Below are 25,013 nucleotides of genomic sequence, written 5' to 3' on the forward strand. Positions count from 1 at the left end.
CATAGACTTACCGCTGTACCAGCATAGGACAAAGGTAAAATACTGCGTGATTTTGTATAACTCTGAGGTAATAGATCGTAATTTATCTCAAGTGGATTTCTTATTATCAATAAGGATATTTTAATTTGTCGTCTATCTAGATAAAGTACTGTAGCATAAAATTTTCCTTTCGAAATACAGCAGGGAATATTAACAATTGTAAGAGATATTGACAACGAATTTGATATTCATTTGTAAACTTGACTGTTTCACTTTCACTGTATCCACTGATTTTAGAAGAAAATTTAATTATTTTAATACGTTGAGAGGAATCTAAGCTTTCTGTTTTCTACACTGTGTAACGTGCGGAACAATAAACAAACAAAATAGTGGGTATGATTCATATGCTTAAAAGTTTATGTTATTACTTGGTTGTTTGTTTATAATTAAACATAAAACTACACATTGGGCCGTCTGTGCTTCTGTCCATCACCATTTCGAGTGTAGCAAGTCCGCGTCTGCCATTAGGGGTGTTAGTAGTAGTAGTGCTTGCATCAGTATTTGTTTACTTTTAAGTAATAAGTGTAAAAATGTTGGTTTCGATACGTTTATGTTAATTATATGTGTTTCTTATTCGTTTTTAGGTCCAAGTTAAAGTATTCGATTTTAAAATAAAGGGGGAATACATGTTCTAAACGATATTGTTGAATTTGAGAAACCGATCAATAATACTGTAAACTGTGATAGCTTAGGCTAGAATTTGAGAATAGTAGAACTGATAAAAGCCTATCACTTTAGGGTTATTAGTGTTAATGTTACAGTTAGAAATATATATATCATTCGGTAGATTAGGATAGTGAATGAATAACTACTTATTGCACTTCTCAGTATCAAGTTAATTTCATTACTTCATTTTCTCTGAAAGTGTGAATAGTTTCACTTTGACTCTCTTAGCTGTTAAAAACTTAAGTTTTTGAAAATGTTAACGATATTTTTATTGACTTGTTTATCAACGTCGAATGCACTCAATTGTAAGGACGACACTGGGGAATATGTTGATTGGTAAGAAATTTGAAATAAACGATCTTATAACATCATATTTGTTATGTTTTTATTAGGTTTAATTGTACATTTTACAGCTTCAGGAGCGTCCCACTAAAACATACAGCATAATGTTATATAAGGTCCTATATTTCTAGTATTAAAATGTTTTCTATATACCAATATTAAGTAAATAATTTTTAACGTCTTTAGGAATAAAAAAGGTCATTCCTCTTGAGCTAGTTTTATAATTACATGTTAAACTTATCAGTATGTAAGGAATAAAAGTAAGTTGTCTTTTTGATGTAGCAGTCTAGTTCAGTATTTAAAAGTAAATGAAACAGATTATTGATTTAACAAAACTGTTTTAGCAGTAAAACAGTATAATGAATTTTCTTATTTATGTTGTAGTATGTAATATTAAAATCAATTTAAAGTTTAGCATATCATGGTGGTGTACTTGTTAAGGAATTGGAAGTTTGATATATGTAAACGACTAGTCTTATGTGATTTATCAAATGATATGCTTTCTTTAATGTTATTTAATAGTGTTGAATAAAATGTTTAATATATACAATATATTTATTCATATTTTAGGTTTCTTATTCTTTTGATAATTTTTAATTATTTCCTTGTTATATGGATTTATAGCTAACTAATATTCTAACATAGCAAAATCTCAATATATGTTGGTATTACTGCCTAAACTGCCTAAAAATTCATTATAGTTGATGTCCTTCAACTGATGAATCAGAACATTCTGACTAGAAGATACTCATTAGTACAAATTAAGACGGTCCGGCATGGCCAAGAGTGTTAAGGTGTTTGATTCGTAATCCGAAGGTCGCGAGTTTGAATCCTGGTTGCACCAAACATGCTTGCCTTTTCAGCTGTAGGTGCATTATTATGCTACAATCAATCCCACTATTCATTGGTAAAAGAGTAGTCCAAGAGTTGGCGGTGGGTGGTGATGACTAGCTGCCTTCCCTCTAGTCTTACACTGTTAAATTAGGGACAGCTAATGCAGGTATCCTTTGTGTAGCTTTGTGCGAAATTTAAAACAAAAACAAACAAATTAAAATATCTGAGTCAGCCCCTTAAATGTTGGTAGTCTAACCCAGTTATTCCAAGCCACTGACCTGCAGTGAGCTTTCAGCTGAGCCCAAAGATGATTGGAAAACATCTTGTTGTTTTTAATATAGTTACTGAAATATATTGTTTTACAATGTAATTAAAACTTGTTTTAAAAAAAATTATTGTAGAAAGTGCTCTTGAAATTTTAAAATGATAACTAGCTGATCTGAAGTTGGAAAAAAAACAAAAATTTGAGAACCATTGGTGTAAACAATATAGCATCTCAGAGTGTATTTTTTAATGTTATTTACTAGTCAGTTATAACAATTATATAAAATAATTTTTCTTGCAATCCAGGATTTTTATTATCAAGTTTCCTGAATTTAAAGGAATCAAGAAAAGTGGTGAAAAGTATGCCTATGTTAGTAACAAAAATAAAGGAGCACAGGTTCCTTTGTGGGAGTTTTCAAATCTTAGCATCAAGAGTTCAAGTAGCGTTGTTGGCCAACTGGTTTCTGAAATAAATTACAAACAACAGGTGTGATATTTAATGTTTCTCTAATAATATTACATTCTGAAGATCAGATAGGAAACTATTGCTGTTTGAGTTTAGATTGAACACACGTGGTCATCTTGAATTTTTGTGATATTATCTCTTTTATACAATTTGCACAGTATTATTAAATATTTTCTGCAATGGGTTATAGTGTATTGTAAAATTATACACTTATTTATACTGATCAAAGTAATATGTTGGTTGTTGGATCATAACATAATGTACTTTGAGGACAGTGCCTCAGCAAGTGTCTGTTTGAGTCTTCAAAACTGTCCATTCTCATCCATCACTGGGAAAATAAAAAAAAATTCAGTGTACCCTTTACTTTTAAGGAAGTCATTGATACCCCTACAAAGTTTCTGTAAAAAGTTGCCTTAAATGAAATTTAGTCTGTCTTTTGGAAATGTTTAACAAATTATCCATTTATCCTAATACTTTGAGAATAAAGCACAAATAAATCAGAGGTCTATTCTTCAAGTAGTTTTGTAAACACCACCATTTATTCTTCTATTGTCGAGAGAAAATCAATAACCCTTTAATGTCTGGAATAATACTAGTAGCTCCCACTGAACTCTTTTCAGTAATTCAGTATCCCTTCTTAAATAAGGAGATCAAAAATGTACATAGTATTTCAAGTGAGGCCTTACTAGTAACTTGTATAGAGATTATTATTACCTCTTTTGATTTTAAAATAACATCTATTGACCCTTTAGCAACAAGCTTGGTATAATATACGAGTTTGTTTACAAGCTTGCATGCAATAAGTATTCACATTATAACTTTTGATACAGCATGTCTATCTTCACAAACTTAGAAGACTTTTAGTAAAGATTACAAGATTTTTGTACACAAAAAATCAGATTTTTTACTGAAATATTTTTACTAAATATTTGTTTGTGAAAATAGAGTCTGTTTCTGTGTGAGTGCAAAGTGATTTCATGTTATGATTAAAACAAATTATTCTTTGTCCCAAAAATCTCAGGTGTTGTTTATGTAATCTCTAAAACCACATAAATACATTTCAAATGTTTGTTTTTAGTAAGATTGTATTTCATGTTAATTTCTATACTCTAACTCTGTGGGGTCTGTCACTTAACCAACCTCGTAACCACCATAAAAAATATTAGGAAATAAGTATAAATTATGCTTTTATCATGTTAGAATGACTACATATTATAACACGAAAATACAAATGTTTAGTCTAAGTAGCTTAAGTCTCATGAAGCTATATATGAACATATATATTTATTATTTTTATTATGATTGCCTAACATAACATAAGTTGCATAGACACGGTGCATGTGGACTCGTATCACGTATGCAGTAAGATAAAACTGACCTTTAGTCTTCTCTGTCTTGGGTGTCTTTTAGTGAACTACTATTTTGTAATATACAGTCACATTTCAATTATTATACATTATGTATATATTTTTTTTACTAAGAAATAAATTATTAATATTATTTTCCTTAAACTATAGAACAATAAATGAAGAAGTAAAGCAAACAATTATCTCTTCTCACTACAACGTTTGAACTTGGTTGTTGCTGGACGTAGATAGCTAGTCCTTTAAAACTTTGCACGTGGAGGATATCAAACAAATTGTTTTAGGTTTTCATATATGTACTGTTGAATAACCAAAAAAGCATAACCAACTACATTGATACCGTAATTTATTAAGTGTAGTAATTAGGATTTATTTATAATCAGTGATGTCGAGAAAACCCACTTGTAGAGAAATATATATGTAAAAACGGCTCATTTGGGTTGAGAAAATTTTTTACGTAGAGGAGTGAACAACATTTTGACCTTCTAGCAGAATAAAGACACAACCTACCTCATTGAAATCTTGGATCAAAAGAACATGGAAACCTTTTCAAAGATTAAAATAGCAAGGAAAAACTACTCTGGAGACATTCTAAGCTGCTGATTGGTTACTCACATGTCATATATTGAAGTAAGTGTTAAAAGGGACCATTGCAAAAAATGGACCTCTCTGTGTGGATTCCTGTACATGGTGAGGGTATATCCCACGGAAGGTTCTGTTCTTTCAGTTTATCTCCTCTGGGATCTAAACATCCACCCACGTTTCCCATGCGTGGTGACCCATGAAGGTGAGGAGAAAATCCTGGTGGTTGAGGATTTTGGCCTTGAATTCTTGTAGACAGGCAGCCATGGGGTGGTCTCCCTAAGGTCAGTCGGCTGGTCCACTTATGATAGGATCAACCAAGTACCAGTATTGGATGTTCTCAACAGGTGTCGTGAACATTTTATCTGATGCTGGTGTTTGGATATAATACTCACAAAACCCTGGCATTGCTGCAGTGTCCTTGTTTGGCATTGTAGTGTGTCCCCTCGTAGGGCCTCTATGGTGGGTGGGGTCAGTGAGCACTGAAATATTCTTTTTTTATTATGGATTCTCCAAATGAAAACTTAAACAAAATAGTAAATAAAACAGTTCACAGGTAAACGACCATGTCTTGAAGATTCTGAGCAGCAATGTTCAACATCTGTAACACCTGTACCTTGTTTTCTTATACTGTGTTCTCTTTCAGACAAACCTTTAGGGCAGATGTCTCCCTTTTTCATTCAGAAGGGACTTGCTGGCTCTCCAAAGTCAGTAAAGAAGCTTCTCTGGTGACATATTGGTGGAAACATCCACATCTCAACACAGTGAACTCCTCTTGCATTCAAAGGCAATTGGCGATATACCTATTGAGGTTATGCCTCATGCTACTTTGAATTTGTCACGAGGAGTTATTGTTGAGAGGTATTTGAAGAATATCCCCGAGTCAGAGATTCTTGCTAGTTTCTCCACCCAAGGAGTTTCTGTATTGAGGTGTATCTCCACTTGCATAGATGGAATTATGATGCCAACCAGTGTCCTCATTCTGACATTTACATCACTGCATCCACCTGCCACCATCAAGGCAGGTTATCTTAATTGCAAGGTATGACCATACATTCCAAATCCTCTCAGATGTTTCCAGTGTCAGCAGTCTGGTCACTTGAAGACATCATGTCGTGATTATTTGACATGTGCTCATTGTGGTGACAAGGACCATGATGCCTATGAGGGAGAATGGACCCACATTACGTCAATTGCAATGGCTCTTACCCATCCTGCCTTTGTTCTTGCCTGAAATGGTTGGAAGAAAAAGAGGTGCAGCATTCAAAAATGATTCAAAACATTACTTCCCCTGAGACTTGAAAGTTGCTGTCTACCACTTCATCTCAGACGTATACTGCTGCACTTTGTTCCACTACTACAGTGGGAGTGCAGATGGATCTCTCTGTGCCTCCAAAAGAATCGTTCTCAAATCAAATGAAAAGTATTTTGACTTCCATGGTTAAAAAAGTTGATGAATCAACTTCAACACCTATCTCTGTCCCTTACATACATTCCAGCAAATCCCAAGATTTATTTCCTTTGGTTCCAGGTAGGGGCATTTCCTCAGGTACATCTTCCTCTCCCACCTTAAGATTCAAAATGATCATTCGTTCACATCCTCAGTCGCTGGAATCCTCTTTTAACAACAAAGACCTGCCCAATCGACCCTGGACAGGATCTATAGAGATCAACAGAAGGTAAACAGAATGACTCTCCACCCATTTTGTCAACATATAAATGAAAATGACCACTTTGATACAACAGATCTGTCAAGGTTTTCATTCTAATCTGGATGACATCAAAGAACACCCTGTCTTTGCCACTTGACATATCCTTGGAGGCCGTAGTCATCTGTGTTTCCTTGGATCGTACCATCACTGTTTGTTCTCTCTTCCTGTCACCTGAAGAGACCTATGATCAATCAGACCTTAATGCTCTCACTGAACAGTTGCTGTCTTCCTTTTTAATCCTGGGGGATTTTAATGGACATCATCCCCTCTTGGAAGTGCTAATATTGATGGGAAGGGTTACTCTGTAGAGCATATGCTCTCTGATGACAACCTTTCTCTTTTTAGTAGCAGTTCTTATACTTATTTCCACACACCTAGTCAGACCTTTACTGCCATTGATCTCTCAGTTTGCTCCCCTTCATTATTCTCCCACTTTACATGGTGGGTTAACAATAACCCACGAGGTAGTGATAATTTTCCTGTAATTTTGAAAGAGAATGACTGTGGTGGATGCCACGTGCCCCAGTGGAAGCTGTATTAAGCAAACTGGGCCTCTTCCACTTCTCACAGAACTTGATCCTGCCATTGTCTGTAAGCCATCAGTAGATGACTGAGTGGCAGAAGTAACTGACTGTATTATACAGGCAACTGCTCAATATATTCCTTAAACCTCATCACGTTTTCCACGATATCCTTGTCCGTGGTGGAATCTGGCCTGCCACATGACAAGGAAGACTCAAAAACAGGCCTGGATACTCTTCGTAGGTATCTCACACTGCATCACTTTCCAACAGGTCTGCGCACCTGTGGGTAAGACATGAAAGCCAGAAGGACTTTTGGATAAAGTTCACAACCACCATATTTTCTACCACCACTTTTAAAGTCGTGGGACAAGATTCAAAAAGTCAGTGGGCAATATAATTCTGTCCCCCTCTCGATCTTGCTCTCTGATGGTCAAGAAGTAGCTGATACTTCAGTGGTTGTGTGCAGAATCCTCTTTACAGCTTCTGTGTTCACTGCTGAACTGTACGCCATTTCTCTTGCCCTGGATCACATAGAAATTTGCTTAACTTCTATTCAAATTACACTATTTATACTGACTTGCTTAGCTCTCTACTGGGCCTGGAATTGCTTCACGCTAGTTCTCACCTTGTTCTCACTGATATTTAAAACCAACTGGCCCATTTTTCTTTAACATCTACTTGTATCCAGTTTTTCTCGATACCAGGACATGTTGGTATTCACGGGAACAAGCTCGTCGATACTGCAGCTAAATCTGTCTGCTTTGGCACTATCACTGCTGTGACTAACACTGTGGTTTAAACTACCCGTTAATCATCCTGGTGAGTTATAATAATTAAAATTTTACTACAAGTCTCTTAAAACTTGTATTACTTTCTTAAAATGGTCATAATGTCAAATAACTCAAAACCAGGACTGGAAAAGCCAACTTCAGGTGGCTCATGGTGGTTTTTGAACTTAGCTGTAAGTCATCCTGGCAAGTTATAATAACTACAGTTATGCTACAGAAAGTCCTTTACAAGTTGTGTTACTGTAGTTTTTCTCTTACTGCTTACTAGTGTAAAAAATTAGATTTAATGTTATTTATGTTGTTAATTCAAAAATTAAACTTTGTTTTGTTTTACCTTAATTTCCTTTTACGAATTTTACTAATTTTACTTTAACTTTAACCTTTTACTGGATGCTTGATGCAGATAGCCTAGTTGCTTTGCACCATAAAACACCAAAACCAACCGAAAAACGGAAAGAGTTGAACGTATCTACCATGTTCGATTCAATATGTAAGCCATATCTCAGCAAAATAAAGAAAATGCTTTTAAAGTTTTTGTTTTATATTATAGCTTGTTAATATTAGTAATTTGTATGAAATTACAGATTTCCTATTTTAATATCATAAACATCTACAGTGCTGTATTCAACATACTATATGAGTCACTAAAATCTATATTTAGATGTGTTTTTTTAATATTTACCTTTAAGAAATTAACTCGTGTATAATATTAAAGTTTGAATTATAATCTTCAATTTGATTCCAACCTTATTAAAATAAATTCATGAAATAATTATTCAATAAAATTTTGAATGCAAGTCAAACATGATGATATGTCCTTTGATCCCTGACTCATTGTGCGAGGGTTAATACACTCTGAAACTCTATTGGGTTTACTGCTATCAAATGACACTGCTTTAATGGCTCAGATAAGTAATTCACCACTGTGCTAAGATTTTTTTGTCAGTCTTGTTGTTGAGTTGGTATCTGTGTATGTTAAATATGTAACTCAAATTTTGATACCCAAAATGCATTACTTTGCATTTTTGTAATTAAAGGTCATTTTCCAACTTTTTCTTCAAATGATCATTTTCTGTCTTTTTCTGAAACTGATGCATGCTGAAGAAAACAAACTATTACCATAATTTTGATGACTGCTATTATAACCAGAACTGCCAAAGATATCAATGCACTGGAAGTTGCAACAGGAAGCAGAGTTGAAGAATGTTTTTTGTTTCATCCTTGATTATGTGCCAGCAGTAATTGGTATAAGTGCTACACTGTTAGGTAAAATTGAAAATGATAAAAAATTCCCATTTAAGATAAGCCACAGTATATACTTCATTAACATCATCCAACATGACAACATTGCAGAACACCAACAATGCTTACAAGTAGAGTTTTCACTGAGGCCTTGCAGTGAGTGTAAAGACCATGTGTTCCATCAAGTAACTACTTTCTTCAGTTGGAAAACACAAACAATGCTTACAAGCAGAGTTTTCACTGAGGCCTTGCAGTGAGTGTAAAGACATGCGTTCCATCAAGTAACTACTTTCTTCAGTTGGAATATTCCTTCTCAGAAGAAAGACGTGAAGACAAATGCTATACAGTTAACATTGAGATAATTGGTGACCGTTAGATTTTAGTCGCACCCTTATGGAGAATAAATAATTGTTGCCACAGGGATTGGCTGATGTCAGCCTAGACAGAAAATGTTTAGATTGAGCAGAAATAAAGTATAAGAAGCCTGTCAGTACCTAGTTAGAAGTTATGATAAAAAGTCACAAATAGTTGGATATATATTGTCTTGTGTAGTAAAAACTTCATCAGGCAGGTGAACATGCAAACTCATTACAAGGATGGAGCAGGAAACATTGGTTACTAAGAGCAATGAGCCACAAATAGACAGTGCCATCACTATAATGTTTGCAATGATTCATAGGTTGTAATTCATCAAATTAATAGTGTTTTGTTCCCAAGACAGCTGGCAGAAAACAAAATAACTGCATGTAAGACTGTTACCTGGATACATGGATCAGGCCATGTAGAAATAAAATTTAATAAGGAAGCTAACAAATGCAGCCCCTATATCAGAACTACTGGCATGACCTCCTATATACAAGTAAGATAAAAATGGTAACTGTGAAAGGTCCTCAGAGTGAGTGAGGCTAAAACAAAGTACTATATGATGTAGCTAGGAAAAGCCAATAGTGGAGGAATCAGTGTAACATTATATAGCTCAGATACCACTTGCAACATCATTATGTGAAATCTCTTCTGAGCCTAAAGGAAAGACTTGTATAAGTAAGCCAAGGAAATATGATTTAAATGCATATTTGTAAGAGGTAACTTGAATTAAGCCTTTTTTGCTTGCTTGTGTGTTGTTACTTTTCATACAATTTTTCTCCCAGTTATTCTTTTCAAACAAAAAATTAAACCACGTAATATGAGTTCTGTGACTGAAAAATCCACTTTTGTTTCTGGAATCAAATATTCCATTTTTAGTTTTTTCTGAGATGTAGGAAAATATAGACAATATTTGAATCATTGTAGTTATAGAATTTTCTTACGTATAACTATATATGTTGTAAAATATTTTATTTTTGTAATTTTTTAGTATATATCGTATATATACTATAATGACCAAATACCTGCATATGGAACCAAATATTCGTATGGAGGTCATCAAAAAGGTAATTCAATAACATTTATATAATTCTGAAACTTAAGTTGAATTTTTACTAATAATATTGAGCAAAAGGGAAGGTGATTATATAATGATTTCTGCCACAAAACAGGATGAATTAGGAAAAAACATCCACCTAATCTAACTTTACTAATAATTTCAAATGAACTAATTGGATTACCACAGTGTAAGAGTGATATTAGTTTTGACTTACAACAGTGAAACATGACAGTACCTTCACAGATAATAGTCTGTTTTTTTTTATCTTGTCTTGTAACACATCAGACTACCATATTTACAATCAGTGTGTACTAAATCACTAATTTATTAAACATTATTCAAGATTTACAAATCTCAGAAAATAAGTTATTACATTAGTGTAGACCTTTTGAGTAAATATCTCAAACAAAAAACAACATTATTAATATCAAATCACACAAAAATATAATAATAAATGAAGATTACGCAAAAGAAACCACATTACTAATATCGAATCTCACAAAAGTATAATAAGAAATTAAAATTATGCAAAAGAAACCACATTACTAATATCGAATCACACAAAAGTATAATAAGAAATTAAAATTATGCAAAAGAAACCACATTACTAATATCGAATCACACAAAAGTATAATAAGAAATTAAAATTATGCAAAAGAAACCACATTACTAATATCGAATCACACAAAAGTATAATAAGAAATTAAAATTATGCAAAAGAAACCACATTACTAATATCGAATCACACAAAAGTATAAAAGAAATTAAAATTAAGCAAAAGAAACCACATTACTAATATCGAATCACACAAAAGTATAATAAGAAATTAAAATTATGCAAAAGAAACCACATTACTAATATCGAATCACACAAAAGTATAATAAGAAATGATTCATTTATTCCTTTTCTTATCTAACTTTTTTTCTTTTGTCACAACAGTATTATTGTATTAAAGTGCCTTATTAGTTACCACACTTGTATCCTGAACCTCTGACATATGTATTTATTTTGTATTTGGACCTAGTTCCAGTAAATATCTACTTTTCACATATAAGCCTGTTTACAAATAATTCTGTTTTTTGTTAAAAGTCCACATAGGTAGGTTGAATTGCTTTAGAACACCTTTTGACAAAACAAATTATTATTTTTGAATGTCAGTGAACTATTAATTTCACATTCATATTCTAACCTTTCCTTGACTAAAGCCTTTTTTTTTCGTCTGTTTACCACTGTTTATACTTATATCACTTAGGCCTACTAGAAATCTCTCTATTCTTGACATCAGTGGATTACACGTGACATTTGATAGCCTCAATATCAGTAACTCATAAACATAACTTCCAAATATTATCTGCTTTATATTCTTATTATAAAAAATATTAAATAATTATGAAGTATTCACATGTATACTAAATTAATTAATAACACCTACTCTAAACAGTCTTTTATATTTGATACAGATGCCTGCCTCACCTTATATCCAAACTGTTCCAATGTCATGTCAGTTTCTTAGGTTCATCCATGTAGGTCATGTCTTCCAGTTTGGAGCACTGCCATTCAGTCCTCGTTATGTTAGGTAGAGTCAAATGGCATGTCAGTCATTGTGCCTTCAGACTCTCCTGCCTTCTCTTTTTTCTCTGTACAAGAGGTTCTTTTATCTTCTTTAAGAGTATGAACTTCTCCCACAATCCCTTAAACCAGCCCATTACCTTCCCTCTGGAATCAGGACCAATCTTCTTGTTGGCTTAACAGAAAACTAACCATGGCAGGAGTTTCTGTAGAATGTATAAACTATAAAATTTAAATAAGTATTTGTTGATTTCTAATTTAGAGGTTCTGTTAATTGAAGGGGTTTGTTTTATATTATTTGTTATTGTTATTTATTTTTAAAATTGAAGGACAAGTCACGTGGAAGGTTACCTTTATGAAAAGGTCACATAGCATAAGAGAGCACCAAAATAATATAGGTTATACTTTTATATATATATATTTAGTTAAAGTATATACCAGGTTACAGATCTTATCTAGAGTTTAAATAATGTAGACACATTACACATTTTTAGGTGTTGTGGCTTTTGACAACACAAGTGGAGTATGGTTGATCCATAGCGTTCCTGACTTTCCTCCAGCTCCGAAAGATAAACGTTATATTTACCCAGACTCTGGTTTGTTGTATGGACAAACTATGCTTTGTGTAACTGTGAACTCATCTATGGCTAATACAATTGGTAAGTCACAATTCCCAAGAAAGTGTTTTGAGTTGGTAAGTTGTTTTATGTGGAAACTTTATTGTATGCTGTATTTGCATAATGTCTTTTAAAACTGTAAAACATTTATATGAAAATTTTAAGCTATGTTTGATTTCAGAAGTTATAGATTTTGTGCTTATAAAATTTTATTAAAAAAACACCTTAAGACAGTACATCTAAAGTGGCTAGAAAATAACAAGACAGGTTTGGACACATGTCCAGGAAGGTAAACAAGTTCTTATGTTCAGGATTAGAACTCAGAACATTGGTTTCATGAATGTATTAAGACTTTTCTCCATGTTGACTGTTTTATTTATTGCAAGTTTGTAGCTCCTATCCCAGGACTTTTGATTCATGTAAGAAAAATAACTGAATTCTAGTTCCCTAACTGATTGATAGTCTCAAGTTCAAATATTACTACATAAACACTGGGCATAATGGTTTTATAATTATAATTTTCCCTTATTGTGAGAATAGCTCAAAATTAAAATGCCATAAAGATGATATTGGACTTGATGGTACAGGTGGATGAGGTTCTAATATTATGTTGTGTATGCTGGATTTAAAATATTTATTTTGTCAGTGAATATTGGAATGAAATCTTCAGACATCTTAAAATCCTTATAATGCATATAATTTAAATGAAATGTATTTTTCATTGTGTAACATTTTGTATTATTAAGGTCTTATAAATAATAACACCTTGATAATACAAATTTATAATTTGTAAAAGTTTGATTGATACCAACTGATTTATTTTTAATACATTTAGGTTTACAACTGAGATATTCTAAACCACATATTTATGGATTTCGGCTTTCACAGAATCTTAGGAATATTGCTCCAGAAATGGTGAGGTTAGTGGAATCAAAATATATCAACAAACCTCCATGGACCAGTCAAAAAACAATCAGAAGTCACAAAGGAACTGAATTCATTCATTTCAATAAACATGACAAATTTGACAAAGGTGAACTTATTTTAATAACAGTTCAAAAACAGATATACCCAATAATGATAAAAAATTACTACCACCTAACTCATAAAAAAAATAATATAGCATATTTTATATGATATTCTAACCTCACATTTTATGATAAACTGAAATAAATAAATTTTGTGAAATTAAGCTTGACCGAGAATGGGGAAGAAAAGTGCAGTCAAACATTGGTAAATTCCTTTGTGAGCCCATCAAAAGTAAGATTATTCATGAAATAAATTTGTGATGAATTCAGAAAACAATTATTGGTGAAATTCAATAAAGTTAAAAATATATAGAAAAGGCAGCACATTTTGATAACACTTCCTTCCAACAATGGCTTTTATGTTGTGTTGTTTAGCACCAAAAGATATAACTTATTGTTAGACTGAAAGTATAAAATGAAATGTGTAGACAACAAAACTGTAAAAATATTTGTTAATTTCTTAATCTAGAGTCACCATTGATTAAAGAGGGTTGTTTATATTAAAAACATTGGTGATATAACAGAAAATAGCTTAAGTATGAACAATTTAAGTTTAAAATTGAATTAATGTTTGTTTTTACTTTCATGATAAATTTTATGTGTTTTGCTCTAGACTAGGTGATCCCACACTGTGTCTTTACTTAACTTTCTTATAGCAACACTTACTACATTTATAAAGTTTCGTGGTACTCATCTTCCTACACCCTGTAAATTGTAATGGATAAACAGTAATTAAACTGTTCTATCTGGATACATGCACTTTTGAATTTTATGACTTGTCCTATTTCAAGAAATCAAGCATGATGTGACATACAATAGCTTTTATATGGGTTAGGTTTTTTGGGTTTTTTTTCCTCTTTGGGGTTTTATCTAACATTCTAGACTTGTTTCAATAATGAACTTTTCACATGAAAGAATGTGTAACTTTCTAAAAATAAGTATAACTGAAACTTTTTATGAGAGTATAGTGATCGAATCACATTCCCACTAACTTTGAATAACCTTGTTGTTGAGAAAATTCTTTTATTTTGCATTACAGATTTGTACATGGACCTGGTAGCTCCTGGATTGAACACAAGCCTTTACGTGGAGACATGGAGAAAAGGAAGGGGTGAAAACTTGAATTCTGAATGTGCCAGGGAGTTCTCTGTGTGGAACGTTGAAGAAGTGTCATGCACAAACAAAACTAGTCAGTCAAGTATAGCATATACATTTGAGAAAGATCACAGCAAGTGGGCTATCTCATCAGCACGAATAGGGTCCTGGGTTTGTGTTGGAGACATTAATCGAATGGTGAGTTACATTAGGAGAAGTTTGGTTTGTTATGATACAAGTCTCATGGATTTTTCACCTTCTTCTTCTACTTGTAAATAAATTCTTGGGTTTTGTATAGAAAGTTGATTACATAAAAGTACTAAATTTGTTTCTGTTTATATAGATGTATTTCTGTTTTAGGTATTCTAGAATTCTTTCAGAATTCAAATATGTAAGTGTTCTATCTTTATACAAAATAAGTTTGTGGGGTTTAATTATAACTTAATGTAATAATAAGGGTGACATTATTATTATTAGAAATGGATACATTGCAAACTTCAGTTTTTTAAATACCATTTGTTGAAAGGTAACCAATGTTTTGAGACCTTGAACGATATTTTAATTATGAATAGCTGAATATAAAAATTGTGATAAAATAACTTATACAAACTCTGTTTGTTAACCTGAAGATGACCTGAGAAGGTTGAAACATTGTTCTGTACTTTATTTTAATTGAAGTTTTAATATCTGTGCCAGCTGTCTTGAGAATACATTCTTATTTCAAATGGGTTTCTTGTCATCACGAAAAATAAGGTCTAATGTAATGTTCTTAAAATATGTTTTATTCTACAAAAATTCTGAAAATTCAGTTCTAGTTTTAAATTATCATGTTCAAATAATCGTAACTTCAACAGCTTCATAATTATGTTGAGGTTTATTTGTGAAATCAAAATAAAGAACTAAAACAGTTAGGGTTAACAATAACTATCCAGCCACCTTACTAACATTTTTAAAATGGAATATAATTTGTTTTTATATTTATTTAAGGTTTGACTTTTTTTTCCCAGAAATCACAGTTTAGAAGAGGAGGTGGTACATTATGTTTGAAGGACAAGTTTGTTTTTCAAACATTTTCTTCTTTTGTTAGTAATTATGAGAAGTGTCAACTACATCAACAACATGAACTGAAATGATTTATGTCTTTGTATGTATTGTGAGTGTTTTTAAATCACTTGTAATTTGTTAGTTAATTTCAATCTTTATACACCACAGGTGTAGATCACCTCAACATAGATTGTTTAGTTTAGACATAGTGTAATCTTTTAGTGTAATGTTTGGTTTTGTTACTTGAAGATGTCAGGCTTTCAGTTTTCCCTTTTAATGGAACTTGAAACAAGTAGGGTGAAAACAACCCAGCTTGTGGTGTCTACTGTATGAAATCATACTGAACAATACTGAACACTTATGTTAGTCACATCCATAAATGTAACAAACTAATGATACTTTTAACACTAAACTGATAATTTCTGAAGACAAACGGAGAAGATGATTTATTACTAAGCTAATAATGTACAGTTTCTAAAATTTGATGAAAAAGATATTATTTTGATACTTTAATTATGTATACAATGTTTAAAATAAGAGGTAACCTGTTTTACATTTTTTACTCAGTGGACTTTTTCCTTTTTATTATATTTTTGATGTTTTTAAATAATCACGTTTTGTAAACAGGTGTATTCAGGATTTTTTTAGTCATTTTAAAAGTGACATGTTTTACAAGTTTATTGAACTTGCAGTATCAGAGCTTTTGTTGTAACTTTGCAGATTTTGTGTTATTTGAGGAACAGATCAGGTCAGATATGTCAGTATCGTTTTTTTTTTTCTGATGATAAATTCTATTTGTTATAGGTGCTAGATGTGCATATTAAAACCTTTTTCATGTATTTTTTGTATATCCTGGTTTGTATAAACCAGTTCTAATTTTGATACATTTGAAAATGTACCACAGTATAATAAACATAGAAATAGCAATTGTATGAAATATTTTTTCTCGCAACTTCTTCCATCTGTTTATTATCATTAAATATTAACATTTTATGTCACTATGAAGTTTAGTTTTGTACCTGGTTTTTGAATAAGTTTGGTGTTTACTGGAATGTAGTGTTTTATTATTTATTATAAGTTGTTTTTTTTTCCAAATTTTGGTTATATTTTTGCTGATATCAGGAATATATGCTATGCAGCAGTGTAAAGTTTTTGTAGTTTGTTCATTTGTTATTGATTGTATTGTTGATCTAGGTGCGTGTGAGTATAACTTTTGGAATGGTTTTTGGAGGAAATTTGTTGATGTTGATGAAGTGTTGTTTTACTTTGTTGATTTCATCATTAATTGCATTGGATTAGCATAGTTTTGTGGCTGTGTTTATTTTGTTTCTTAATATGTTGAGTTTTTGTTTTGTTTCATGTGCTGAGTCCCAGGAGACTCAGTACAGTCCAGTGTGGGTGATTTTTCTGTGGATTACTGTTTTGAATTGTGTAACAGTTCTTGTGATCTTGAAGTTGAGAAATGCTATTTGGTTAGTTTTCACCTGTTCACAGGTGAACTTATTGTTTGGGTTTATGGAGTTAACATGGTTGAACAACTAAGTGTGTGTTCTGTAGATGTGAATCCAGCAATTGTATTGTCAACATATCTGTACCAGTATAGTGGTTGGTGTAAGGCTGAATTAAGCACTTGAGATACAGTCTGTGTAATAAAAATATTGGCTAGAACCGATGACATGAGATAGCCCATACTTAGAGCATTTATTTGTTTGTAGTTTTGATCATTGAACATAAATTTAGTTTTGGTGGTAAGGATTTCTATAAGGGTAGGTAATTTGTTGCTGGGAATATGTATCTAAAGCTATCTTGCTGGATTCAGTTGTTGGGACTTCTGTGAAGAGGAAGATTACCTCAAAACTGGACATTAAGTCTTTATGATTACTTGATTAAGAATAGATATAAAGTTAAAAGAGTCTTTAAAAAGTAGCTGGCTGATGTTACACATTTAGAAAACGTCCACGCTACATATTTACCAATGATTCATAGATCGACACTATAGGTTGTAGTGGATGATTGGGTATGTGAGAGCTGTATAGTTGTAGTGTGTGTGTATCATTTCTACATAGGTAAAAATAATAGTTTTTTGAGATTGTTTTTTTTTCCATTTGTAGTAGTATTTTGTTTAATTAGTTTTCATTTATTTTTGTTGGATTTGTGTTTAGTAGTTTAAATTTATTTATATCTGATAAGATGTTCATTTTTTAAAGTATTCATTTGTGTTCATTATAACTATAGAACTGCCATTATCTATGTTTAGAATTTTGATGTTGTTGCTTGTTTTAGATTGTTTATAGAATTAATAACTTTCCATATGAAGTTGTTTTTTAACATAATTTCACAGAAATGAAAACTGATGGTTTTGCCTGAAAATTCTTTGAAAAAGTTGTTTACGATACTGTTTTGAGGTGTTTTGGGGAAATATATATTTTCAGTTCTACTTGGAAAGCTAGGTTGTTGGTTATTGTCGTCTTTCTGGAGGCTGTTTTCCATTGTTTTGTTGGTATTTTCGGTTTGTGTAGAATGGATCACTAGTCTTCTAGCTAAGTCTTTCATTTTGATGGATGGGATATTTCTTAGTGTTACTACAAAATTGAGTCCTTAGTTGAGCAAATTTATCTTTTCATTACTTAATTGTCGGTTGGACCTTTTAATTATGAGGTTGGTTGATGGTTCATCGTGTTGGTGTCTATTTTGTTGTTGGCACCAGTTTTTTGTTGTGGTAGATATTGTTTTCTTTGTCATTCTTACTGTTGATTTGATTTATGTTGGGTTGTATGAATCCATAAGTGTGTGATTGAATCCAGCAGGCCAGTTAATGGTCTAAATTCATTTTTTATTTCTGCAAGTCGTTTTAAAAGCATATCAATCTTTCTAACAAAATGACTAATGATTGAATTCTAGACATTAACACCACAAGTCTTTCTAAAAATTCCATGAATACTATGTCAGATTGTGAGCCTAAATGTAGAGTATAAACTAATTAGCATGTAGTAAAAGAAAAGTTAACTAAATGATAATGATACTTACATGATCATATAAACTACTAATCATTACATTACCAATTGCATTAATTAAGTAGAACTATATCCCTTTGTCTGTGTCAATGTCTTATGCTAAGATTTTCTTAAACCTTATCCTTTCTGTAAGTGCAATAATTTTCCAGTAAGACTTCCATACCCATACTGATGTTTAACTCTAAGCCTTTTGCATCTCAACGTACAATTATTTCTTAAGTCTTTTTACCTACAAGGATATTTTGGTGTTTTGGTTAGTTTGATTTATTGAATTTTGCACGAAGCTATATGAACTAGCCAGTCCTAATTTAGCAGTGTAAGACTAGAAGGGAAGGCAGCTAGTCATCAACCCCACCACCAACTCTTTCGCTACTCTTTTCCCAATAGTGGGATTGATCATAACATTATAACGCCCCTATGATTGAAAGGGCACGTGTGTTTGGTGTGATAGGAATTCGAACTTGCGACCCTCGGATTACGAGTCAAGTGACTTAACCTCCTGGCCACCGAGGTTTGTGGTGCTTTACATACAATGCAACATCATAATCAAATGAAAGTTTGTGTTGTTTTATAATATAATTTTCATTATTATTTTTAATATTGGTATTTTATTTTATTTCATTTCCATTCTCGATTTAAACAGATTTTTAAAAGATTAACTTATCAAAAATTACATTAAAAAACAAATCAAAACAATAAAAGTGAATAAAAGTTTTGAGACAGCATTACAGGGTTATGAAAGACCTTATTATAAATGTACTAAACGTCTATACTAATGTTTTTCATTGCCCAGTCAAGCTGCCTCAAAACTTTTATTTTCTAAAAAGTGGGTTCCTTATTGTCAATCAATAAATAGGAATGTATTGTTTACAGGAAACCTTAAGAAGGTAACATTAGTCCAACTATTTAATAAAAGATCTTCTATCTATAAAGAACAATTTTATTTTTTTTCACATTTACTTTATTTTAATTATTTACATTAAATGCCTTTTTTTGAAAATAATTTCATTTGGCATTTAAACCTGAACGGTTTGCTAACGTTATGTGTTATTTATATCTGGATAAGTATAATCGTTAAAATTAATCCTAGATATGACCAACTTCATCAAATTTGTACCAAGACCACACCTAATAAAGTTATGAAATAATACATACTTTCTAATAGGGTTTGTATCTAAATATATGTAGAGTCGAACAACTTAGTCATGATATTTGTTACATACAATTTAAAATAATTTTGTATCAAGGGTTTGTATCTAAATATGTGTGTAGAGTCGAACAACTTAGTCATGAGATTTGTTACATAAAATTTAAAATAATTTTTATAATTTTAAAATTTCACTATTCGATTTAATTTTCAAATTTTCGTTTCTGTGCCACAAGCAATTAATATTAAATCACAAGAGTCAATCAAATCCAAGAATAATTGTATGCAGAACAATGGAATCATTTAAAACAACCCTCCATTAGAATAAAACAACAATGGTCAACGTTGTTTTTTACCGTTTTTTCTTTCTTTAGGAGAGTGAAATGGAATCTTGGACATAACCTTTGGCCGTTTAACACTATTTCTTTATGAGCTCATCCAATGCTTACCATCATATCCAATGAAGTGATTGCTACATGTAACCTGTAGTACTATTGTATCATTGGATATGATGATGATGATGGTAACCTTTGGTCGTTTAACACTATATTTCTTTATGGGTTCATCCAATGCTTACCATCATCATCACATCCAATGAAGTGATTGCTATATGTAACCTGTAGTACTATTGTATCATTGGATATGATGATGATGATGGTAACCTTTGGTCGTTTAACACTATATTTCTTTATGGGTTCATCCAATGCTTACCATCATCATCACATCCAATGAAGTGATTGCTATATGTAACCTGTAGTACTATTGTATCATTGGATATGATGATGATGATGGTAACCTTTGGTCGTTTAACACTATATTTCTTTATGGGTTCATCCAATGCTTACCATCATCATCACATCCAATGAAGTGATGGCTATATGTAACCTGTAATACTATTGTACAATATTTTTCGTTAATCACGTTATACAACGAGTGAAACTATTTACTATTTGTTTTTTCACAAACCATGCTACACCACAGGAAATACTATTTCCGGTATTCTTTAAGTAATTCAAGGAAAAAAAAACTATAACGTAACAAGAGATGTTATGAATCAGACACGTTGGATCTAGGGGTGCTAAAGCATCCACACTTTTACGTTTTCGACTTATATAGCAATTGTAAATTGTATTTTTTTTTTTGTGGGGTGTGCCCCGTACCACCCCTAGATTGAGACCAGAACAGGAGCCACTTTAACAACTTATACTTTCAGTTTGTCAATTTACATGCCGAGCTAAGTGCCCCTACTTTCTACATCACTGTAAATATAGCAATGTCATTAAAATTGTTTTATCACTGTTATATGCTAATTAACAAATGATTCATATACGTTTTTGTAAGCTTTTATGTGATATTACAATAACTCAAAATTACTTTTACCATTGTTACATCAAACAAAAATGATCTGTGACAGTTCCTTCTACTCACCACAAAACTAATACGATATTTTGCGTTTCCATGGGGATGTAATATGTTTTTTGTAGAAGTAATAACATAATGAAATCAGGTGGTATATAATTTTCAGCAAGAGTTAATACTTCCAACTGATTTGTTTCTATATTAGAGGGAATTATTACAGTTCAGCCAGGTTTTCGAGTGAAACCTCACACCTATTAATTACTTTAGAAAAAACGCAAACTTTTACACTACGAAAGATAATGTGTGATTAATAATGAACTTCGTAAGTATTTATAAACTGTATTAATAATCACCTAAATATCTGTTATGAACTATCAACAATTAACTGTTAGATTACATATCCACGCTTTTGTTTCTTATTTAAAACGTTAGCTGTGATGGTAATCTATTTCCAAAAGAACATAACGTATATAATACTAGAGAAATGTAGAAAACATGTACTGGTTTATTATAACTTAAGCTATTCAGAATCTATTAATGTATTTCAAATATTTATTTTCTATAAAATATGAGTTTTCTTAATGCACATTCAAAGAAATGTTTTAACTTGTCGAGTAAAGATTCGTTTTGAACATTGAATAGCTTCATCAGGAGCTGGTTCTGGGTTATGTCTGAGGGAATTGTGGGACAGGGCTGATTTCAGCATATAGTGAGTGATTACCTGCTTTGACCATCAGAAGACAATAAATAGTGAATGCTTTTGGTAAATATATGCGACCGAAACTGTTTCTGTGATATCTTCGGAACTGTCCTCTCCAAACTACGTTTGGTTATACTATTTAAACTGATCAACCTCTGATTTTAGTTATTTGCATTAATTTAAAATACGTTTTCAGATTAGCTCAGATATAGTCTGTTGAATAAATTAGCTCTCAGCTCTGGGTGTTAAAAGACGTAGGTGTGAAATCCATATTTAAAAATGAAAGGAGAACTGGTTAACATCGAAAATAACAATCTTGACAACTGTGTGTGTGTTTTTCTTATAGCAAAACCACATTGGGCTATCTGCTGACCTCCGTGAGGGGAATCGAACCCCTGATTTTGGCGTTGTAAATCCTCAGACTTACCTCTGCACTATCGGGGGGGACCAATATTGACAAAATAAATCAGAAGTAGTAATGATAACACAAATCTAAAGAAGTAATAGTACTTATAAATCAAAATAACGATAACATAAATTTAAAGAAGTAATAATACTTATAAATCAAAATAACGATAACATAAATTTAAAGAAGTAATAATACTTATAAATCAAAATAACGATAACATAAATCTAAAGAAGTAATAATATTTATAAATCAAAATAACGATAACATAAATCTAAAATAGTAGCAATACTTATAAATCAAAATAACAACGATAATATAAATCTAAAGAACTTGCAATACTTATAAATCAAAATAACGATAACATAAATTTAAAGAAGTAATAATACTTATAAATCAAAATAACGATAACATAAATCTAAAGAAGTAATAATACTTATAAATCAAAATAACGATAACGTAAATCTAAAGAAGTAGCAATACCTATAAATCAAAATAATGATAACGTAAATCTAAAGAACTAGCAATACTTATAAATCAAAATAACGATAACATAAATCTAAAGAAGTAACAATACTTATAAATCAAAATAACAACGATAATATAAATCTAAAGAACTTGCAATACTTATAAATCAAAATAACGATAACATAAATTTAAAGAAGTAATAATACTTATAAATCAAAATAACGATAACATAAATCTAAAGAAGTAATAATACTTATAAATCAAAATAACGATAACGTAAATCTAAAGAAGTAGCAATACCTATAAATCAAAATAATGATAACATAAATCTAAAGAACTAGGAATACTTATAAATCAAAATAACGATCACATAAATTTAAAGTAATAATACTTATAAATCAAAATAACAACGATAACATAAATCTAAAGAAGTAGCAATACTTATAAATCAAAATAACGATAACATAAATCTAAAGAAGTAGCAATACTTATAAATCAAAATAACAACGATAACATAAATCTAAAGAAGTAGCAATACTTATAAATCAAAATAACAACGATAATATAAATCTATAGAACTAGCAATACTTGTAAATCAAAATAACGATAACATAAATTTAAAGTAATAATACTTATAAATCAAAATAACAACGATAACATAAATCTAAAGAAGTAGCAATACTTATAAATCAAAATAACGATAACATAAATTTAAAGAAGTAATAATACTTAGAAATCAAAATAACGATAACATAAATTTAAAGAAGTAATAATACTTATAAATCAAAATAACAACGATAACATAAATCTAAATTGTCATAAAAGTGATGGCTTTCGTGATCTCTTTGTAATTCGCTTTCTTCTTTGTGGGTATTTGGGTATGTTGGATTTTAGATACACGGGAAGGTCAGGTGCAAAAGACCTCTTCCTCCATCCGTATCTTTCATGTCGGCTACTACTATGTTGTAGTTGTAGCACTTTAAAGCTAGAGTAATCCACGGTACTCCAGCCCTTTTCAGGACAATGTACATATATTGTCTTGAGTTTACTTTTTTTATTATTCTTTTATGTATATTTTTTCATTATAATTATTTTTAAATCGATTTATATAAATTTATTTATTTATTTAGCGACAAAAAGAGAAAACTATGAATATTATACTAGTTCTAAACGTCTAGTGCACATATATTCATTGGAAAGAGGTACTTAGGGCTATGTTCATGTACGTAGTATCTGTCGAGGTCACACAAATCATTTTTATGCCAGTTTTTATTACAATAATAGGTCTGTATGTTTTGTAGATTTTTGTTATATTATCTGGTGATGTGCCTTGATTTGTACCCTGTAGGCTTCTTGAATAATTTGCTCTTTTCCAGATTCTATTCAGGATATCGTTAGTATGCTGTATTCACGTTAATTTGGTATCGTAAGTTAATCCTAAAATTTAGCCGAAGTCGCAGTCTGTAAAAATGATCCGTTCATGTATAACTTTGATGGATTTTTTTCAGTTTATTTAATCTGGTGAATAGTATTACTTGGTTTTTCGGAATATTTATTTTATTCTATATTTCTGGCAGTATTCTAAATTATTCAGGACTAGTTGGAGGTTTGTTGCTGCTATTGAAGGAGTGGAGGCAGTTTACTAGACCGCTACATTGCCAGCAAATTGTGATGCAAAACCTAAGTTTAGGTCCGACAGTGGTATATTAATCACATACATGATAAATAAGATAGGGCTAACTACCCCTCCCTGTGGGACTCCTGCCTCAGGTGAAAACGACCTTGAGTAGGCCCCATTCACTTTACACGTTTTATTGTCCAGAAAGTTAGATAACCAGCGAATAATTCCCTGAGGTAAATCCATTTCCGTTAACCGGTGACGTAATCCGTAAGGCCAGACCGTGTCGAATGCTTTCTCAATGTAGAAAGCAAGCTACAGTGCTTTTGTTAAATCTGTCTGTAATTGTTTCAGTTAATCTGATTAGGTAGTCTGTAGTTTGTTTATATTTTCTAAATCCGTTTTGAATTTCGGGTAATTTTGATTTTGTTTCTAAGTATATAGATAGTCAGTTACTAATTATTCTTTCTAATATTTTTCCGATATAACTGGTTAGACAAAGGCGGTAATTGTTTGGTTTATTTGCTGGCTTTCTTTCTTTCTGGAACATTGAAATTACTGCTTCCTTCGAAGAAACAAGGATATATCCAGCTGAAAATGATAAGTTAAATAAAGCTGTTAGGTGATCATATAATTTAAAAGTACCATGTTTCAGCAGGGTGGCTTATATTCCATCTTCTTCGTACTTTGTTTTTTGATGTT

At 31.4% G+C, this 25,013-nt stretch overlaps 1 protein-coding gene across 2 annotated transcripts; it reads left to right on the forward strand.

Annotated features, from left to right (window-relative positions):
• Positions 1-483: 483 nt before the first annotated feature.
• Positions 484-16,536, forward strand: DNaseII (deoxyribonuclease II). Of its 2 annotated transcripts, none has more exons than XM_076496264.1 (7): positions 484-1,041; positions 2,452-2,632; positions 10,178-10,253; positions 12,310-12,474; positions 13,268-13,465; positions 14,500-14,753; positions 15,563-16,536. In XM_076496264.1, exons 1-7 carry the CDS (start codon positions 959-961, stop codon positions 15,686-15,688), a joined length of 1,083 nt encoding a protein of 360 aa, XP_076352379.1. In that variant the 5' UTR covers positions 484-958; the 3' UTR covers positions 15,689-16,536. The 2 variants fall into 2 exon arrangements, 1 of the variants encoding a protein (XP_076352379.1); XR_013026714.1 differs by having other exon boundaries at positions 487-1,041; positions 13,268-13,352.
• The last annotated feature ends 8,477 nt before the right edge of the window (positions 16,537-25,013 follow it).

Source organism: Tachypleus tridentatus, chromosome 3 (genome assembly GCF_004210375.1).
Source record: "Tachypleus tridentatus isolate NWPU-2018 chromosome 3, ASM421037v1, whole genome shotgun sequence".
Classification (NCBI taxonomy): Eukaryota; Metazoa; Arthropoda; class Merostomata; order Xiphosura; family Limulidae; genus Tachypleus; species Tachypleus tridentatus.

Coding starts and splice junctions, on each gene's coding strand:
- DNaseII (XM_076496264.1), top strand. CDS start 959: ATGTTAACGATATTTTTATTGACTTGTTTATCAACGTCGAATGCACTC. Junction 2,633..10,177: donor AAATAAATTACAAACAACAG/GTGTGATATTTA, acceptor GTAATTTTTTAG/TATATATCGTATATATACTA. Junction 12,475..13,267: donor ATCTATGGCTAATACAATTG/GTAAGTCACAAT, acceptor TAATACATTTAG/GTTTACAACTGAGATATTCT.